Source organism: Boleophthalmus pectinirostris, unplaced genomic scaffold (assembly GCF_026225935.1).
Source record: "Boleophthalmus pectinirostris isolate CB_2022bp ecotype Guang Dong unplaced genomic scaffold, ASM2622593v1 HiC_scaffold_3, whole genome shotgun sequence".
Classification (NCBI taxonomy): Eukaryota; Metazoa; Chordata; class Actinopteri; order Gobiiformes; family Gobiidae; genus Boleophthalmus; species Boleophthalmus pectinirostris.
Genome location: NW_026571299.1, coordinates 3,464,096 through 3,484,447, shown reverse-complemented (window position 1 = coordinate 3,484,447; position 20,352 = coordinate 3,464,096). Strand labels below are relative to the sequence as shown.

The 20,352-nt window shown below is 40.2% G+C and overlaps 2 protein-coding genes across 2 annotated transcripts in view; both read left to right on the top strand.

Moving 5' to 3' along the window:
- Positions 1 to 1,509, top strand: part of anxa6 (annexin A6) — a 61,042-nt gene extending 59,533 nt beyond the window's left edge. Inside the window, 1 exon segment of the mRNA XM_055160072.1 lies at positions 1,193 to 1,509. Coding sequence (XP_055016047.1) covers positions 1,193 to 1,252 — 60 coding nt within the window. The 3' untranslated portion in view covers positions 1,253 to 1,509.
- An 11,764-nt stretch (positions 1,510 to 13,273) lies between these two features.
- Positions 13,274 to 20,352, top strand: part of tnip1 (TNFAIP3 interacting protein 1) — a 72,476-nt gene continuing 65,397 nt past the window's right edge. Inside the window, exon 1 of the mRNA XM_055160139.1 lies at positions 13,274 to 13,385. The gene's annotated coding sequence lies outside the window, so the exon portion shown is untranslated. The remainder of the gene's footprint in view (positions 13,386 to 20,352) is intronic.

Below are 20,352 nucleotides of genomic sequence, written 5' to 3'. Positions count from 1 at the left end.
CATTTTTAAGAAATATTGGTGCATCTTTTATACTGTAGCACAGGGGTGGGCAAACTAAGGCCCAGGGGCTGTATGCGGCCCTTTAATCTTTTTAATCCGGCCCGCTGAACTTGAATAATAATAATAATTTTCAGTGTTTTAAAAGCCATTTCAATAAATAGTAAATATTATGGGACTTGAAAGACACATATTTTGTTGTAATGTTTTGTAATGTTTTTTTAATTATATTTCAATAACATGAGATTGTTTTTTTCTCTTATGAAGTGAATTACCAAAAAACTCCATCCATTTGCTCCTGGTTCGGCCCTTCCCTCAAATTTTAGATCCCTTTGAGTCAAAAAGTTTGCCACTTCTGCTGTAGCAGTTTAGCGCTCGTCAAACCACGGAAGTGCGCTGAACACTCTGAAGCTCTGAACCAATCGCAGAGCGGAACATTCGTCGAGCCAATGAAACGCTTCGATGCACCGGAGCGATCGACGCGCAGAGCGAAGCAGTCGGGGGAGGGACCGACACTTCCACACTTTGGTCACGTGAGCGGCTGCTGCGAGACGAGCTCCGACTCATTTGCCCGTCACTAGTCTCAAGTGTCGTCCGTTTGTTTCACTTAATGCTCCTCATAATTCGGTGCAACTCATGTACAAATTCAACATTATTGGTATTCCGTCTTATAATGTGTTGCGCTTTATAATCTGGAAAATACGGTACTTTTGAGAGCTTTTACTCATATTATTATGTTGTTACCTCCTCAAAAATAGACCGGGAGTTGTGTTTTGCTTTCTTTACATGTTTGAGTAACACTTTATTATCAGTCTGTCTACATCTCCAAAGCTCAAAACGCTCTGTTCCACCTTGTGATGTCATTCAGCAGTAATTTTCAAACTAAAACGGCTAACTTTTTAGTTCAGTAGAAACATCGGCATGATTCTAGTGAAGGTTAGCGTGGAGTTTAAAAACACAGCGGAGCACTTCCTGTATTACCGCTTGATGACATCACAGAGGGGGTTAAATCGGAGAGTGTGGTGGGTCTGGAGGTATAAGGATAACCGTGTGATTGACAGGTCTCCGCACCTCAAACTCCGCCCCTGCAGCCGGGCGTTTGTATCGGGCAGTCTTGAGTGATGTCACGTAGTACTTGGAATAGTTTTAGACCTTTTTCTCTTAACAACGCGTATTATTTTTTGTGTGTTTCCAGGGAGACACTTCGGGAGACTACCGTAAAACTCTGCTGATCCTGTGCGGAGGAGAAGACTGAACCCGTCACAATAAAAGCCCCCGTTTAAACCAGTGCTGCTGCCAAAAGGAAGCGACGAGTGGCCTTTCACAATAAGAGCTTTATCACGTCCCGTTTGTTTTGTTTTTTTTGTACAATCCTAACTTTTATATGTTTGTTCATTCTTGTTTAGCTATGCAGCCAATAAAAAAAAAAAAAAAAAACGCAGTGCCTCCAACCCAACGTAACTGTGACTGTAGCTGTTCAAATATGGAGAATAAAAGAACCATGAAACTGTTCTCAGGGTTTTATTTTTCTGTGTTTGTAAAAGTTTTATTAAGATAACTTTTAGGTGCTTTGATGATTTAAAAGTTGTAAATAGATCACATTATCAATATAAGAATCCCGTAGATATAGAATGAGAGATCTGGCATTGACGGCCGCTGTTTATTGGAACAAATGTGTCAACAAAGCCGCCATCTTGGTACTGGAGTAACGCTGTTTTCGTGGACAAGGTTATATTAGTGTCCCTGGTTTAGACCTGGTTTAGTCTTGGTTTAGTCCTGATTCAGTTAGTTTTTTTAGTCCTGGGCCTTGTTCAGTCCATATGCGGTGCATCTTCGCTTGCAGATTACTCTGACAAAGCTTTGATAAAATGACGTTGAGTGACTTTAGACCACGGATGCCAAGAGATCTGTGTAAGAATCCCAGAAAATCCGACCTTTGTGAAAGCTGGATGCTTTGTCAGAACACGGACATTTTGATTTCAGAAAAAATACACTGTGTTATAGAAGAGAATTGAGAGAAGAAGAGAACTGTTTCTGGGCTGAAGCTCCTGGGAGCTGCAATACCTGGAGCGACCACTAGTCTAGTCCTTATTATATATCCATTGTTAAACGTCTCTAAATATCCTTAGACCAGTGTAAATGTGTTATTTTGAACTTTGTGCACTAACAAATGGATTATTTGTTATTGATTATTATTTGTTATTTGTTTTTATTATTTGTTGATTATGGATTATATCAAATCGTAACCACTAGGGTGACCATATTTCCATTTGTGAAAACCCGGACACCTTACGGGGGGTGGAGCCTAATACTACTACTGCTACTGCTGTTCTCACCTCACAACCCACTTGTCCCGACCGGGACGGAAAATTGAGAATTTCTTGTACAAGTCATTGTTAAATGCACATTTGCCCTTCGGCATGTTACAGACTGACCAACTGTTTGTGTCTCGCTCCTTCTGAGTCACAGACGCTATGACAGACGCTCAATTTAATGACCTCAATGAAAGGTAATGAAAACCCGGACATTTCCATCATTTAAAAAATAATATAATATATATATACACACATATGTTCAGATGAAACATCTCTAAATGTCTGCATACATGTACAGGTGAACCATCCGTGCATCAGACTCTGAACCCTCTGGTCAAGGGGCAATAGACACTTCGCCCTCTCCTGTGTGTTAATGCTGCACACACTGAACCGTGCGGAGTGTGTTGTGTGTTAAGTGTGTTAAGTGTGTTGAGTGTGTTGTGTGTGATGTGTGTTGTGTGTGTGCATTGTGCGTGCTGTGTTGTGTGTAGTGTGTGTTGTGTGTGTGTGTGTGTGTATGTGTGTGTGTGTGTGTGTGTGTGTGTGTGTGTGTGTGTGTGTGTGTAGTTTGCACTGCAGCTGTTGTTTTGAGTTTAAAAGAGGAAGACTGCAAATGTGCCGAGGAAATCCCCTGCGCCGAGCCAAACGCGGCGAGCTTCAGCGTCGGCCCGAGCAAACAGGCATCTGCACACACACACACACACCACACATTTGGTTTGTAAATGTTACGCTCGGATCGTTAAAAATGTAAAGTAATTATATTTCGGTCAAGAATTTTTGGCAAACGTGCATCGAAAATACAGTGCAGCTTTTTACCAGAATATTCTGTCATTTTCTTTTTCTATTTTAAAGCTCCTGTATGACACAAAACTGACTCTTGTGAGATTTAAATCGTGTTCAAAAGCAACAAAAATCAGACATGGAGTTGTGTTTTGTTTCATTCACACGTTTGAGTAACTCTTTATTATTCGTCTGTTTACATCTCCAAACCTCAAAATGTTCTGTTCTACCTGAATGACCAGAATTTCAAAATCAAAAACTGGGACATTCTCAGTTTGTGGTGGTTAGTAATAATAAAATTGTGAAACGAGTGCGTCATTAAGTAAAGTAAATTCCGGACTATAAGCCGCTACCATAGTTTCGGCTCTGGATTATAATTAAATGGTCTATTTTCGAACTTTTTTCACAAATAAACCGCACCGGACTTTAAAGGAAACACAACAGTTGGAAGGGTCAGTGGGTCTTTGTTTGGCGCTCGCTTTTTCGGTTCATTCCTCCGTTCCGTTCCTCGTCGGCGTGGAGCGATGAGTGTGTTTTTCGCCGCGCGGTCGCTGTCTGCTCCGTGTGTGTTGTGGCTTTGTAATTTACTAAAGTCGTACTGGGTGGATTCGTGTACAGGGCGCTCTGGATTGTGGCGCCCGGCCGTTTTTTGATGGTTCTGGATTCTTGAGAGCGCGTCTAATAGCCTGGAAAATACGGTACTTTTTTTCTCACACTTTGACCCCTGCGGCGAATAAAACAATGCGGCGAATATATGGACGGATTCTTGGTTTGGCACGTTGTCCGTTCATGTATACGTCTATGGTCTGTGCGGTTACACGTGGATCTAGGATTAACATGAAGCTGCTAATCGATCATTTATCATTAAGAATTCCGTCGATTATGTTCATTTTTAATTGACAAACCAAATGTAGGTTGCTGTGTGCAGTGTTGGGAGGGTCACTTTTAAAATGTAATCCCCTACAGATTACAGATTACACACACCGAAATGTAGTTTGTAACGTAATCCATTAAATTACTTAAAGTGAGTAATGTAATCTGAATACTTTGGATTACTTGATTTGCTGTAGAGAAGCAAAGACGAGGAAATCGCAATATAAGATGTTTTGTCTGATAAAAGAAAGTAAAAACCCCAGTTTTTAATGAACCAAATTAAAAATATTATTGATAGAAGAAGAGGAGACACGTCCACGCAGCAGGATTTAGTCCTGTTAAATCCTGTTTTAGTCCTGGTTTAGATCTAGTTTAGTCCTGGTTTAGACCTGGTTTAGTCCTGGTTTAGTCCTGGTTTAGATCTAGTTTAGACCTGGTTTAGATCTAGTTTAGATCTAGTTTAGACCTGGTTTTAGTCCTGGTTTAGATCTAGTTTAGTCCTGGTTTAGACCTGGTTTAGTCCTGGTTTAGACCTGGTTTAGTCCTGGTTTAGATCTAGTTTAGACCTGGTTTTAGTCCTGGTTTAGATCTAGTTTAGTCCTGGTTTAGACCTGGTTTAGTCCTGGTTTAGACCTGGTTTAGTCCTGGTTTAGATCTAGTTTAGACCTGGTTTTAGTCCTGGTTTAGATCTAGTTTAGTCCTGGTTTAGACCTGGTTTAGTCCTGGTTTAGACCTGGTTTAGTCCTGGTTTAGATCTAGTTTAGACCTGGTTTTAGTCCTGGTTTAGACCTGGTTTAGTCCTGGTTTAGACCTGGTTTAGTCCTGGTTTAGATCTAGTTTAGACCTGGTTTAGTCCTGGTTTAGATCTAGTTTAGACCTGGTTTACATCTAGTTTAGAGCTACTTTAGACCTGGTTTAGTCCTGGTTTAGACCTGTTTTACACATGGTTAAGATCTAGTTTAGACCTGAGTTTAGTCCTGGTTTAGATCTTGTTTAGTCCTGGTTTAAACCTGGTTTAGTCCTGGTTTAGACCTGGTTTAGTCCTGGTTTAGATCTAGTTTAGACCTGGTTTAGTCCTGGTTTAGACCTGTTTTACACATGGTTAAGATCTAGTTTAGACCTGATTTTAGTCCTGGTTTAGATCTTGTTTAGTCCTGGTTTAGACCTGGTGGGGGGGGGCTCCTGAAGCCTTGAGGGCCGATAAAAACAGTTCTGAGGGCCGGATTTGAACCCCCAGGCCATAGTTTAAACTGTTAGACCTATAGTAGATGATTTGGAGTAGAACTAAATGTACTATGAACAAAAAAAGTACTTCTTCTTGATTACACTGTACTTTAACATGAAACAAACGGTAAATCCCCAGATACGGAACCAGAGCATTTTTATTGTTGACCAGACCCATTTTTTAAAAACAATTTCCAAATATGTCACATACCGTCTTCATACTGGGCTGATGAGTAATCTTGCTACTATGGTTTAAAGTAGAACAACAGATGTGTCCTGTTTCCTTAAATAATTACCATCAAACTTACATTTAATTTTTAGTTTCACTGCTGTTTACATCCTGTCACCAGAATTATTATCTGTTTAAAGTTCCTATAATACACAAAAAATTACTCTTGTGAGCTTTAAGTCATGTTATAATGTTTTTATCTCATCGTCAAAAACAGACCTGGAGTTGTGTTTTAAACATTTATTATTCGTCTGTCTACATCTCCAAAGCTCAAAATTCTCTGTTCCAACTTGTGATGTCATGAAACGGTAGTTTTCAGGTCAACAGCTCCTTTTTTGGAGGCACTTTAAGGGTTTGTACCCAGAAACACCTGACTGTAATCTGGGTTAGTCATGTGTGATGTCACCAGCTTCTTCAGATACTTGCCCCACACTCAGTACGCACATGAACAGGTCGAGCTAACAAACACTACTGCACTGTGCTGTAAACAGTAGGGTGTGAGTTCCGGAGTAGTTTCAGTGTAGTTACGACAAAATATTTTATCGGAAGTGCCTTTCGTTTGGACAGTGATGGCGTTTTTGGGGCTTAAAAACGCAAAAATCTGAAACCACACACATAACGGGTTGAGTTTTTTTCTTGTTAGTCTGGTTTAAAGTGGAATGACAGATGTGTCCTGTTTTCTTAAATAGTTACCACCAAACTTACATTTTATTTTTAGTTTTTCCACTGTTTACATCCTGTCACCAGAAGTCCTGACACCTGTATTACACAAAACATGCACTGTTATGAGCTTTAAATCATGTTATAATGTTGTTATCGCATCAAAAACTGATCTGGAGTTGTGTTTTAAACATTTATTATTAGTCTGTCAACATCTCCAAAGCTCAAAATGCTCTGTTCCACCTTGTGATGTCATGAAGCGGTATAGTTTTCAGGTCAACAGCTCCTTTTTTTTTACCTTTTGGAAGCACCTAAAGGGTTAGTAACCAGAAACACTTGACTGTAATCTGGGTTAGTCATGTGTGATGTCACCAACTACTTCAAATAGATGGTGTAGTACGACCCCACACTCAGTGCAGATGAATAGGCCGAGCTAACAAACAGAGACTGTAAATAGTAGGGTGTTAGTTCCAGAGTAGTTTCAGTGTAATTATGACAAAATATTTTTATCAGAAGTGCCTTTTGTTTAGACGGTGACGGCGTTTTGGGGATTTAAAAATGCAAAAATGTGAAACCACCCTCCAGAGTGGAAAAGTTGGTGAACTACGAAGGCGCAGAACATTTTCCAAAACACTAACACCATATTTCTTGGTCATGTACAGTTTTCATAATCGGGCTGGGTTTGTTCTTGTTGCTTTGGTCTGAAGTGGAACGACAGATGTGTCCTGTTTCCTTAAATAGTTACCACCAAAATTACGTTTTATTTTTAGTTACACTGCTGTTTACATCCTGTCACCAGAATTATCTCTTTGAAGGTCCTGTATTACACAAAACATTTACCGTATTTTCGGACTATAAAGTGCAGTTAAAATCTAATTCTTGTTTCGCTTACTGACCTCGAACAGATTTTATATGGTACGCGGCGCTCAAAAATCAGTACGACTTTGGTAAATTATGAAGCCGCACCTCTTGATTTGCCGATGGATCATGGACTCCTGCGCTGAGGGATCATTCCGAGCTTTCACTAAGTCCTGAATCATCACTGAACAGCGAAGTAACAGCAACGAGACTCGGATAATGACAAGAGGGATCCGGGCTTCACGCCAAAATCGCCAAACTGTTAAACTCAGACACGGAAGATGAAGAATTTGATGGGTTTGTGGAAGAGGAATGAACTGAAAAAGTGAGTGTACTGTTTTATGTTTTATGTTTCACAACTGAACAATGTTGAGAGTTATTGTGAATGATTTGATTAAAGTTTTGTTTCACTTAATGCGCCTTATAATCCGATGCGCCTTACACTACCGGTCAAAAGTTTTAGAACATCCTAATTTTTCCAGTTATTTATTCCAATTCAAGTCGTGCAAGTCCAACGAAGAGCTTGAAATGGTACAAAGGTAAGAACTGAACAGACAGAGGTTTAAAAAAAAAGATAAAAGAACAAAACACAAGTCCGAGCTCTGCCAAAACTACCTCAGGAAAAAAGAACAAAATGGTAAACTTGAAAACTTGGAGTGTCCAGCACAGTGTCCAGACTTAAACCCCGTCCACACTAGTTCATATTCGAGTTGTTTTCGTTGTGTATACAGTGTTCGTTCACACTAATCTGACTGAAAACGGCTCTAGAGACGAAATGATCTGGTGCCGCCAGCTCCCACAAATTCATGTGAGTACAGATCTGATCCGGCACTGTGTGGACGCCTGAAAACTCTGATACTCCGATGTACAAGCTTTAGTCGCGTCCTTATTGGACCATGTCACTGTGTCATTGTGAGTTGTGTCTTCCTGATTCTCTGGGTTCGTGACATATGACAATATTGTGGATAAAACAGTTTAAACAAACCAGAGAGAAACGGGAAACAGCGGAGCTACAACTACTTACACAGAACAGACTCACCATCAGCAGAACACCCCTCTGTCAAAGAAAAACACTCATATTCCACTGAGTCGTGTCCTTTAGAAGCTGAACCGTGTCAGAGCACAAGGAGTGAGCTGTTTTTTGAGCGCTTAGTTTATGAAAATGAGCCATATGGTTTTAAGTTTTGTTTCTGTAAAAGGTAAACAAATGTGCACAAAGCTGTGTGGATAGGGAAGACTTGCGGACACAGAAACGACGTGTCTGGACGCAAATGGTTGTAATGATATGGTGATTCGTTTCAGTGTAAAAGTAACCTTAACGACCTGGTTTGGGATGAACTGGACAGAAGAGTGAAGCAACCTACAAGCGCCACACATTTATGGGAACTTCTGCGACAGACTTGGGAAGAACTTTCTGAACAATATTTGATTTCTGTTGTAAAACGAACGAGCCACGAGTGTGTTCAGCTGTTAAATCTGCCAAAGGTGGACACTTCCATCAATCAAAAGTTTAGAATACGTTTTGGTCAACAGTAAACGGTAAAAAACTCCAAAAAGTGTGATGTTCTAAAACTTTATAGTCCAAAAAAACGATGGTAAAGTCAATTGGAACCAGAGTCGATGGAGCCGGAAGCGCGCTCGCATGTTCACTTCGTGTTAAGAACGTGGCGTCTAGAGATTTCGCGATGTCCATTTATATTTACAGTCTATGTTCCAGACTCTGCTCGGCTTCGGAGATGAGACGAGATCAGGTTCTGACACGGAGCTCTGGCCAGTTTATTTTGATGAGGGGAACGACATTGTAACACTGACGCTCTAATCCTGTGTGTGTCGGTGCCGAGGGGCCCGTGTCCAGTCTGCGGTCGGAGTCATGAGCTCCAGCTGCTGCCGCTTTAATCGTCTAAATCGTCCGGGGTCTCCAGACGTCAGGGGTCTCCAAACTGTTTTGGTGACAGACTTGTATGCGGTAGGCGTGTCCAAGAACCTTTCAGACGAGCTCCCCGAAGGATTTAAGAACTACACGACCTCTCTTCTCCGCTCTGCATCAGCATTTTACCCGTGAAGCTCCGATGTGTTTTTGTATTTTTGTTTTCCACAGCTTATAGAAACTTGCTCTGCTCATTTCTCAAACTTAAGGTTGCCACACACTACAGTAGAATTTGCCCGATTTTGGCTGCGATTTGCTTCTCCAAGAGTTCAGGAAGACGTGACCCAACTTTGCGTCTTCGAATAAGATTTTTTAGCCGTTGCTCCTCGTGTGTGTGTTGTCAGTGTGACTCTGAGCTGCTCTGTCAGATCGTAACCACCAAACATCAGCAATGCCACGATAAAAGCCGATAAAAGAGGGCGTCAGATGGAGTGACGGACACAGAGACGCAAGATACAAACTCAGAAAATAGCGAAAATAATGAGAAGACTTTATTACTCACCTCTCGTAAAGTTGTAATTTTAAAGTTCAGCGTCTCATCCACATTTTCCATAGAAATTGTCCTCCGCAAATAATGACCCCAGTCCACAAAACCATGCTGTGAATCCAGTTTGAGGCTTTCTTTAAAAGTAAAAAGGTGGGAGTAGTTCCTCACGTGTGTCTGTTTACATCCACACAGAGCACGGATTGAGGTGAAGCTGCAGATTAGAGACTGAGACTCTATTTTCTGTGGACTTTATTTCCAATCTTTTATGCTTTAAAATCATGTACGTGAAGTTTTGCACCATATTTCACAAATAATAACACAGTTTTGACTTGTATCTAAACTAGAAGTGCAGCGTCTGATCTTTTGAACACTTGTCTCAAAGTGAGCCGTTTTAGTGTAGACAGGAAACAGCTGACGCAATCGCACTCACAACTTTATATCCTGCAGTATTTGTGATCGGAGATTTTAAATCTCATAAGATTCTCCTTGTGTCTGTGGTGTGCGCTTTTTGTCTAATCATTGTTTAAGACCAGAAAATCCTGTAGTGTGTCGTAGTCTTTACTGACTGTCTTCCTGTGCCTCTGTTTCCAGTGGACCCGGTCTTTGACACTATAAACTGTATAAAGAAGTGGACCAAGGGATTTTTGTACCACAAAAGGGACCCAGACAGGAGCGACGAGTTTGACATCATGGCTTCACAGCTCTTCAGTGATTGGCCGGTGCGCGGTCTACAACTTCAGCGGTTCGTGCAAATAGTCTCGTGTATTCTTATTCCTGACCTAGTCGCTGGAGAGAAATGAAATTGAGCGGAGGCACTAGGTGGCACCAGCCTGACTAGTTTTGCAATAAAATAAATAATATGTTTAAAACATAAAATGAATAAAATACACTTTGAACATGAAATAAGGCAGAAACATAAATGTATCCAAAACAAACTACATATCCAGCTGTTCTACTCAATCAATCAATCAAACTTTATTTATAAAGCGCTTTTCATACAAAAACGTAACACAAAGTGCTTTACAGTGATTAAAAACAATCCCGCATTTCCATCCACCCACCCACTTATCCAACCCCACACCTGCCCAACTCCACACAACCAAACAACCCAGACACACACACCCACTCGCACACATACGCACACACACAAGCACACACGCACGCACGCGCACACACACACACACACACACACACACACACGCACGCGGCGCACACACACACCCTAAGATAGTAAAATACATAAAATCCCCTATAGTAAAATGTGAGGCTGAGTACAGGCGAACCAGTTGAGAAAAGCACCATCAGAGGAGCTTCTACACCAGGAGCAGAGAGACGTCCACCACCACCAGGAACCACCACAGGAGCCAGGGGAGAGATGAAGCCTAAGCACCAACTCTCCACCAGGAGCCCACGGGACAGAACCCGGCAGCCACAGCCGACCTCCGCTCCCGATGCAGAGGCTCCTACAGAGGAAACACTGGAAATCCTAAAAAATATGCCTAAAATAAATAAATATACTAAAATGTGTAGAATAGAATAGACTATCTCTATATTTAAAAAATAAATATACTTATTTATATATATTTTTTTTAAATCCCCAAATAAACCTTGTTAAGCTTTAGGGTGACTCACACTAGGACTTTAAAACCATGTCAGTTCCTGTGGGTTCTATGTTTCGCACTCACACCAAAACAACTGAACCGACGATGTCATCACACGGCGTTGTTTGTTTACATGTGGAGCAGAGTGAACGCTTTAGTGGAGAAAATAAGTCCAGCGGTAGAAATATTTATTAAAAAGTGAGACAGATGTGAGTCCTGCTCGAGTCGCTCCTCCGTGAGTTCATGGAGATGATCAGTACCGTCCCTCCCGTTACGCACATTACTCACAGCGTGTACGTTCGCCGGCACGTAAATCATTTCAGCTCGATTATATGAATCAAAATCGTGATCAAAATTCAATGAATTGCACAGCCTTAATGTGTGTTCAGACCAGAGCATCAAAAAATGCCCTGGACGCCTCTATTTAGACGCCCCTGACGCTCGTCTTTGACGCCGTGGACCAACGGGAGAAAAATACTTGATGCACGTCCACTGCTCTGGAAACAAGTGCACGGTCTTGCTCTTTTCCTGAAACTATGGCAGACCAGACAGAGAGAGACTTTAGTGTTTTTATGACCTAAAACATCAGCGGAGGAGATCGGCTCGACGACTGCGGCGAATATATATATATGTATACTCCACTAGTGCCACTGGTCCAGTCCTGGTTTAGTCTCCCTTCACACATAAAATTACCATCTCAAGTTACCCAGTATTAACCAACAGTTTTTCAGTTTGTCACTTTCACATTTTTGTAAAAAATTAAACTCTAAAACAGAACCATGAACCCTCGGACTGATCACAGACTCCTGAAAATGTGCCCTTTTAATCCATTTTGAGTCGTTTCTTGAGACAATCTTAAGTTTTTTTCTTTTTTCTCAATGTTTGCAAATGTGTGCACTGTGTCTCCATGGTAACTCCTAAACATTCGCCCAATACAGACACATGCAGAGCCCCCCCAGCGCGATGTCTCTGTGTGAAAGTCCAACACCTCCACGGACTTCCTGTTCAAAACTGCAGAACTGAGAAACCCTGCGTCTTCACGGTCTCATTTCACTTTAGCACGTTTTCATTTACGCTTCTTTAAAGTTTCAAAAGCGTGACCTCCGAGCCTGAATCTTCTGAATGCTTATAAAAATAGCGGGCGGGGATAGGGGGTAGGTGAAACGAGGATTTTTTTCCCGAGCATTCAAACCTCAAATGCGACAATTCAAGACGACTCAGACTTCACTGAAAACACAACTTAGAGTCAAATCACGATGAGGGAACAATGTTTTAATACGGTTCGAGCGAAATGACTCTGTGTGTGCATGTAAAAGTGTGCTGTTAGCATGCTAGTTGTTGGCAAAACTCCCTTCTACACTGCTCTACGTTCTGATCTAAGTTAGAATGCTGTTTTCTCGTCGCAAAAAGACCTGGAGTTGTGTTTTTTTTTTTTGTTTCATTCGCGTGCGTTTAACACACAAACCCTGCACACTTAGGCTGAGTTCCACCTTGTGATGTCATGTGGTGATACAGGAAGTGCTCCAGTGTGTTTTTAAACTTCATACAGCTTCACTTGAATAGAATAATTTGGATGATTTCAGATTTGGAATTGACGATTTCTGCGGAACTAAGCGTAAAAATGAGCTGTTAACTTGAAAACTACTGTACCTCTTGATGACGTCACAAGGTGGAACAGAGCGTTTTGAGGTTTGGAGATGTCAGCAGACTGATAATAAAGAATTAATTAAACGTGTGAATGAAACGAAACACAACTCCAGGTCTGTTTTTGACGAGGAAACAATATTAAAACACGACTTGAAGCTCACAAAAGTCAAGTTTGCGTCATGTTTGGGGACCTTTAATGCTTCATTGTGTAACTTGTCGGTTGGTAGGGGGTCCGCTACGTGTTTGTTTCTATGGCTATGTCATTGGTATGCCTGGAATGTTCCACAGCCTGACTTTTAAACAGCTCTACTTTACATTTATTCCATCACAAAAGCTGGTTTTAGAGCTCAAAAACGCCTCGAAAAACAGACGTTCTGACTGTGAGCGGGGTCGCCTCTCCACAGATCTGACTTGGTAGCTTGCTCCGGATTGGTCTCCGTGAAGACAGAAAGGTTTAAAGCCATATTGCGAAGCATTCCAGACCATGCAGAAAAGCATTTGACGCACTCTCTACCACAAAAGCGACACAATGCACCTTTGAAATGAACTTTTGAGTGTTTTTTTTTTTAGTTTTCCACGATTTGGAGACGGTATTTTAGTCCGTTTGTCGTATTTTAAAGCGTGCGCTCAGTTCTCCGCAGCCCTGTGAGGCCCGCTGACAGTTGCTCGGTTGTGCTAAACCAGGGTCACAGTGGGAAATCCCCATCCTCGCAGCCCGGCGCTCAGAATGCCTCCCTCTCGCTCAGTTTCCTTAAAAAGCTCCAACTGCACGGACCAGACGGCCGCGGTGAGTCCTGTCTCTGTGTCACTCTGTGTGTTTTACAACGGGCATGTTTGGTTTTAAAGCGCATTTTCTGGTGAAGGGACCGTCAAATGCTTTTATTTTCTTCCTGGAGATGTTATTAGTTTGTCTAGAATGTTTCACAGTGCGGCATTAAGCCTTTCTATTTTCATAAAGACCAAACCAGACCGAGTTACAAGTCAGATTTGTGGAGTCAGAGTGTTGTTTTTCTTGGTATTTTTGAGCTATAAAACCAGCTGTAATGGAATAAATGTAAAGTAGAGCTGTTTAAAGTCTCACTGTGGAACATTCCAGGCAGAGCAATGACGTATCCATAGAAACAAGCAGGTGACGGACCCCAAAACCAAACTTGTGAGAACTAAAAATGCTCTGTTTTCGAAGTTGTATTGCAGTAAACTCGCAAATACTGCTGCGAATATATAGTGTAATGTTACGATTACTACGACTATGAGTACTGCTACTACTGCTGTCACCATGGAGACCAAACCAGACCAAGTTATAGGTCAGATCTGTGGAGAGGCGATATCACTCACAGTCAGAATGCTTGTTTTTCTTGGTATTTTTGAGCTATAAAACCACCTGTAATTGAATAAATCTAAAGTAAAGAAAGTTGTTTAATGTCATACTGCGGAACATTCCAAGTAGAGCAATGATGTATCCATGGAAACAAGCAGGTGGCGGACCACAAAACCAAAAAAAAATGCTCCAAGTTTCAAAAAAGATGAACTTGTAAGAACTAAAAATGCAAAGATGACAGCAAAGTTTTCAAAGCTGTATTGTAGTAATCTAGCACATACTACTGCGAATATACAGTACTATGTTACGATTACTACTACTACGAGTACTACTACTACTGCTGTCTCCATGGAGACCAAACCAGACCAAGTTACAGGTCAGATCTCTGGAGAGGCGACCCCCGATCACAGTCAGAATGTCTGGTTTTTTTGAGCTATTTTTGAGCTTTAAAACCAAGTTGCAATTGAATAAATGTAAAGTAGAGAGTTGTTTAAAGTCATACTGTGGAACATTCCAGGCAGAGCAATGACGTATCCATAGAAACAAGCAGCAAAACCAAGAAAATGCTCCAAGTTTCAAAAGAGATTAACTTGTAAAAAATCTAAATGCAAAGACTGTTTTCAAAGTTGTATTGAAGTAAACTAGTGCATACTACTGTGAATATACAGTATAATGTTACGATTACTGCGACTACGAGTACTACTACTACTGCTGTCTCCATGGAGACCAAACCAGACCAAGTTACAGGTCAGATCTGTGGAGAGGCGACTCCCGATCACAGTCAGAATGCTTGTTTTTTGAGCTATTTTTGAGCTTTAAAACCACGTGTAATTGAATAAAAGTAAAGTAGAAAAAGCGTTTAATGTCATATTGCGGAACATTCCAAGCAAAGTAATGACGTATCCATAGAAACAAGCAGGTGGCCGACCACAAAATCAAAAAAGTTACACAGTGAGCCAAGTTTCAAAAGAGATTAACTTGCAAAAATTCAAAATGCAAAGATGTTTTCAAAGTTGTATTGTAGTAAACTAGCAAATTCTACTGCAAATATACAGTGTAATGTTACGATTACTATGGCTACGAGTACTAGTACTACTGCTATCTCCATGGAAACCAAACCAGACCAAGTTAAGGGTCAGATCTGTGCAGAGGCGACGCCGCTCACAGTCACAATGTTGTTTTTTGTGGTAATTTTGAGCTTTAAAACAACTTATAACTGAATTAAAATCTAAAGTAAAGAGACTTGTTTAATGTCATACTGTGGAACATTCCAGGCAGAGCAATGACGTATCCATAGAAACGGACCCCAAAACCAAAAAAATGCTCCACGTTTCAAAAAAGATAAACTTGTAAGAAGTAAAAATGCAAAAATGACAGCTCTGTTTTCAAAGTTTTATTGCTGTAAACTGGCAAATTCTACTGCAAAAATACAGTATAATATTATAATTACTACGTCTATGAGTACTACTACTACTGCTGTCTCCATGGAGACCAAACCAGACCAAGTTACAGGCCAGATCTGCGGAGAGGCGACGCCGCTCACAGTCACAATGTTGTTTTTCGAGATATTTTTGAGCTTTAAAACCACCTGTAATTGAATAAATGTAAAGTAGAAAGTGTAGACAGGTGTTTAAAGTCACACTGTGGAACATTCCCGGCACAAATGTCATATCCATGGAAACCATTTCATTTCAATTTGCAGAACACAATGACTTGTAAGAAAGTGCAACTAAAAATGAAAGTTGTATTGTAGTAATCTAATGCATACTACTGCAAATATACAGTATAATATTACGATTACTACAACTACGAGTACTACTACTACTGCTGTCTCCATGGAGACCAAACCAGACCAAGATCCAGGTCAGATCTGTGGAGAGGCGACGCCGCTCACAGTCAGAATGTCTGTTTTTTGAGGTATTTTTAAGCTTTAAAACCACCTGTAATTGACTAAAAATCAAAAGTAAAGAAAGCTGTTTAATGTCATACTGCGGAACATTCCAAGCAGAGGAATGACGTATCCATAGAAACAAGCAGGTGGCGGACCCCAAAACCAAAAAGTGCTCCAAGTTTCAAAAGAGATAAACTTGTAAAAACTCAAAATGCAAAGATGTTTTCAAAGTTGTATTGAAGTAAACTAGAGCATACTACTGCGAATATACAGTATAATGTTACGATTACTACGACTACGAGTACTACTACTACTACTGCTGTCTCCATGGAAACCAAACCAGACCAAGTTACGGGTCAGATCTGTGGAGATGCGACCCCCACTCACAGTCAGAATGTTGTTTTTCTTGGTATTTTTGAGCTTTAAAACCAGCTGTAACTGAATAAATGTAAAAGTACAAAGAGATGTTTAAAGTCATACTGCGGAACATTCCAGGCAGAGTAATGACGTATCCATAGAAACAAGCAGGTGGCGGACCCCAAAACCAAGAAAGTTACACAGTGAGCCAAGATTCAAAAAAAGATTTACTTGTAAGAACTGAAAATGCAAAGTTGTATTGTAATAAACTAGAGCATACTACTGCGAAAATATATAGTAAAATGTTACGATTACTACGACTACGAGTACTTCTACTACTACTGCTGTCTCCATGGAAACCAAACCAGACCAAGTTATGGGTTACATCTGTGCAGAGGCGACCCCGTTCACAAAGTCTGCCAGAAATACTTTTACTTTTTCCTCTTTAAGTATATTTTTAAACAGGTACTTTAATACTTTTACATCATGTGATACTTTTACTTGAGTTTTTTTTTTTTTTTACTCCAGTATCTGTACTTTTACTTCTTCCACCACTGGACCAAGGGCAACTTTTTCTTCTTTTACGACTTTGCCTCCTTAAATGAATAAAAATAAAAGAATAACGTAAAAGTAATACCAGTCGAGGAAAGAGTACTGCACATTTGTACTCGAGTAAAAGTACAGCTTCCAAAATTGTACTTGTACTTCCGTCGTAAAATGCTTTTCTTCATGGAGATGTTATTGCTTTGTCTGGAATGTTTCACAATATGGCATTATAAAACCTTTTTTATCTTCATGGCGACCAAACCGGGCCAAGTTACGGGTCAGATCTGCGGAGAGGCGACCCCACTCACAGTCAAAATGTTGTTTTTTGAGGTATTTTTGAGCTCTAAAACCACCTGTAATTGACTAAAAACCTACAGTAAAGAGACTTGTTTAATGTCACACTGCGGAACATTCCAGGCAGAACAATAACCGTCGCCATAGAAACAATTTAATTTCAATTTGTAGGACAGAAAGTGCAACTAAAAATGAAAGTTGTATTGTAGTAAACTAGTGCATAATACTGCGAATATACAGTACACAGTGTTGGGAAGGTGACTTTTAAAATGTAATCCCCTACAGATTACAGATTACATACACCAGAATGTAGTTTGTAACAGAATCCATTAAATTACTTAAAGTGAGTAATGTAATCTGAATACTTTGGATTACTTGATTTGCTGTAGAGAAGCAAAGACGAGGAAATCTTCAACATTAAAATGTTTTGTCTGATAAAAGAAAATAAAAAGTCCAGACTTTACTGAACCAAATTAAAAATATTATTGATAGAAGAAGAAGAAACACGTCCACACAGCAGGATTTAGTCCTGGTTTAGTCCTGGTTTAGACCTGGTTTAGACCTGGTTTTAGTCCTGGTTTAGACCTGGTTTAGTCCTGGTTTAGTCCTGGTTTAGACCTGGTTTAGTCCTGGTTTAGACCTGGTTTAGACCTGGTTTAGAGTCCTGGTTTAGTCCTGGTTTAGTCCTGGTTTAGTCCTGGTTTAGACCTGGTTTAGATCCTGGTTTAGTCCTGGTTTAGACCTGGTTTAGAGGTTTAGTCCTGGTTTAGTCCTGGTTTAGACCTGGTTTAGTCCTGGTTTAGTCTAAATTTAGTCCTGGTTTAGTCCTGGTTTAGACCTGGTTTTAGACCTGGTTTAGACCTGGTTTAGTCCTGGTTTAGTCCTGGTTTAGACCTGGTTTAGTCCTGGTTTAGACCTGGTTTAGACCTGGTTTAGTCCTGGTTTAGTCTAAATTTAGTCCTGGTTTAGTCCTGGTTTAGACCTGGTTTTAGACCTGGTTTAGTCCTGGTTTAGACCTGGTTTAGACCTGGTTTAGTCCTGGTTTAGACCTGGTTTAGTCCTGGTTTAGTCTAAATTTAGTCCTGGTTTAGTCCTGGTTTAGACCTGGTTTTAGACCTGGTTTAGTCCTGGTTTAGTCCTGGTTTAAATTTAGTCCTGGTTTAGACCTGGTTTAGTCCTGGTTTAGTCCTGGTTTAGCCCAAAATGTGAAAAGAGGAAAATCCCGCCATGTGTAATCCATTTATTTCAACAAAGTAACTGTAATCCAATTCCCACTCACTGAAACAGTAACTGTAACTGAATACAGTTACTCATCATTTGTACTCTGATTACATAACTCCAGGTACATGTAATCTGTTACTCCCCAACACTGACAGCATAATACTATAATTACTACAACTACGAGCACTACTACTGCTGCTATCACCACGGAGACCAAACCGGACCAAGTTACGGGTCAGATCTGCGGAGAGGCGACGCCGCTCACACGCAGAACGTTGTTTTTCGAGGTATTTTTGAGCTTTAAAACCAGCTGTAATTGACTAAAAGTGTAAAGTAAAGATACTTGTTTAATGTCACACTGCGGAACATGACGTCTCCATAGAAACCAGCATACATTAAAAAAAAAAAATCCCAGTGACGCTGCCGTATATGATATATTTGTGTACATTTGTGTGTATTTGTACTACCTGTTCTTATCTCTGGATGTGACTGTAAACGCACGTATGGAGAATTTCCAAGTCCTGTTGATGTGTTTGTGAACTTCCTTTTCCTTCTTCAGCCTTTGTTTAAATATAATAAAATACTTTTCCAACGACAACCAGCAGAGGTCAGTGTTGCTCCGACCAGAATACGGCTTTTACAGAAACTTAAGAATGTGTTTCTGTCAAAGGTGGAAAAATATGAATGAAAAAAATGACAAAGTTTTTAAAAGAAATGACAAAAATGAGATGTTAAAAAAGTTTAAAATAGAAAAGTCACTGTGTTTTTGTGTTAAATAACAAGTATTTAATATTGACTAAACCAGGTCTAAACCAGGTCTAAACCAGGTCTAAACCAGGACTAAACCAGGTCTAAACCAGAAAACTAAACCAGAACTAAACCAGGACTAAACCAGGTCTAAACCAGACTAAACCAGGACTAAACCAGGTCCAAACCAGGACTAAACCAGGTCTAAAACCAGGAACTAAACCAGGACTAAACCAGGAAACTAAACCAGGTCTAAACCAGGAAACTAAACCAGTCTAAACCAGGTCTAAACCAGGACTAAACCAGGTCTAAAACCAGGACTAAACCAGGTCTAAACCAGGACTAAAACCAGGACTAAACCAGGTCTAAACCAGGACTAAACCAGGTCTAAACCAGGACTAAACCAGGACTAAACCAGGTCTAAACCAGGTCTAAACCAGGAAAACTAAACCAGGACTTAAACCAGGACTAAATCCAGGTCTAAACCAGGAAACTAAACCAGGACTAAACCAGGTCTAAACCAAAACTAAACCAGGACTAAAACCAGGACTAAACCAGGTCTAAACCAGGAAACTAAACCAGGACTAAACCAAAACTAAACCAGGACTAAACCAGAACTAAACCAGGTCTAAACCAGGACTAAACCAGGTCTAAACCAGGAAAAACCAGGTCTAAACCAGGACTAAACCAGGAAACTAAACCAGGTCTAAACCAGGAATAAACCAGGTCTAAACCAGGACTAAACCAAAACTAAACCAGGACTAAACCAGGACTAAACAGACCTGGTCTGAATCCGGTGACATTGTCGTTTGCTATAAACAAATAAATTGTATTTAATTTTAATTTTTATTTTTATTTATTCATAGTAGTTGTAGTAGTAAAATAAAATAAACTGAAAATAAAAAAGTTATAATTATTTTCATTTTTGTTCATCTCAACCTTTGTTTTTTTGCATAACTTTGGCGATATTGCACCAAACAGCACCAAAATTGGCCAGTTTGTGTATTTTGCGGTGTATTTTTAATTTCTGTGTTTGTTTCAAGACGACATTAACTTTATAATCAAAATACTCACACCCGTGGTCCTTAGGTACATTTTTGTCCCATTGACTTCCGTTCAAAATGGCTTTTCTTTTTTTACTTTGCCAGTATATTTTTACTTTTTGATTTATTTTTCATTCTTGGGTGTTTTTTCTTTTTTTTCACGCACATAATTTGGTACTTTACTTGCGTACAGTTTTCGACTCCCCTCCCTCCCGTTGATGACGTCAGTCCGACTTTCAAACATTATTGTTGTCAGTTAAACCACTTAAGTTTTAGTTTCACTCAGATCCCACAGATTAAACTTTCTGAATGAAGCGACGTCATAAACACTGTTGGG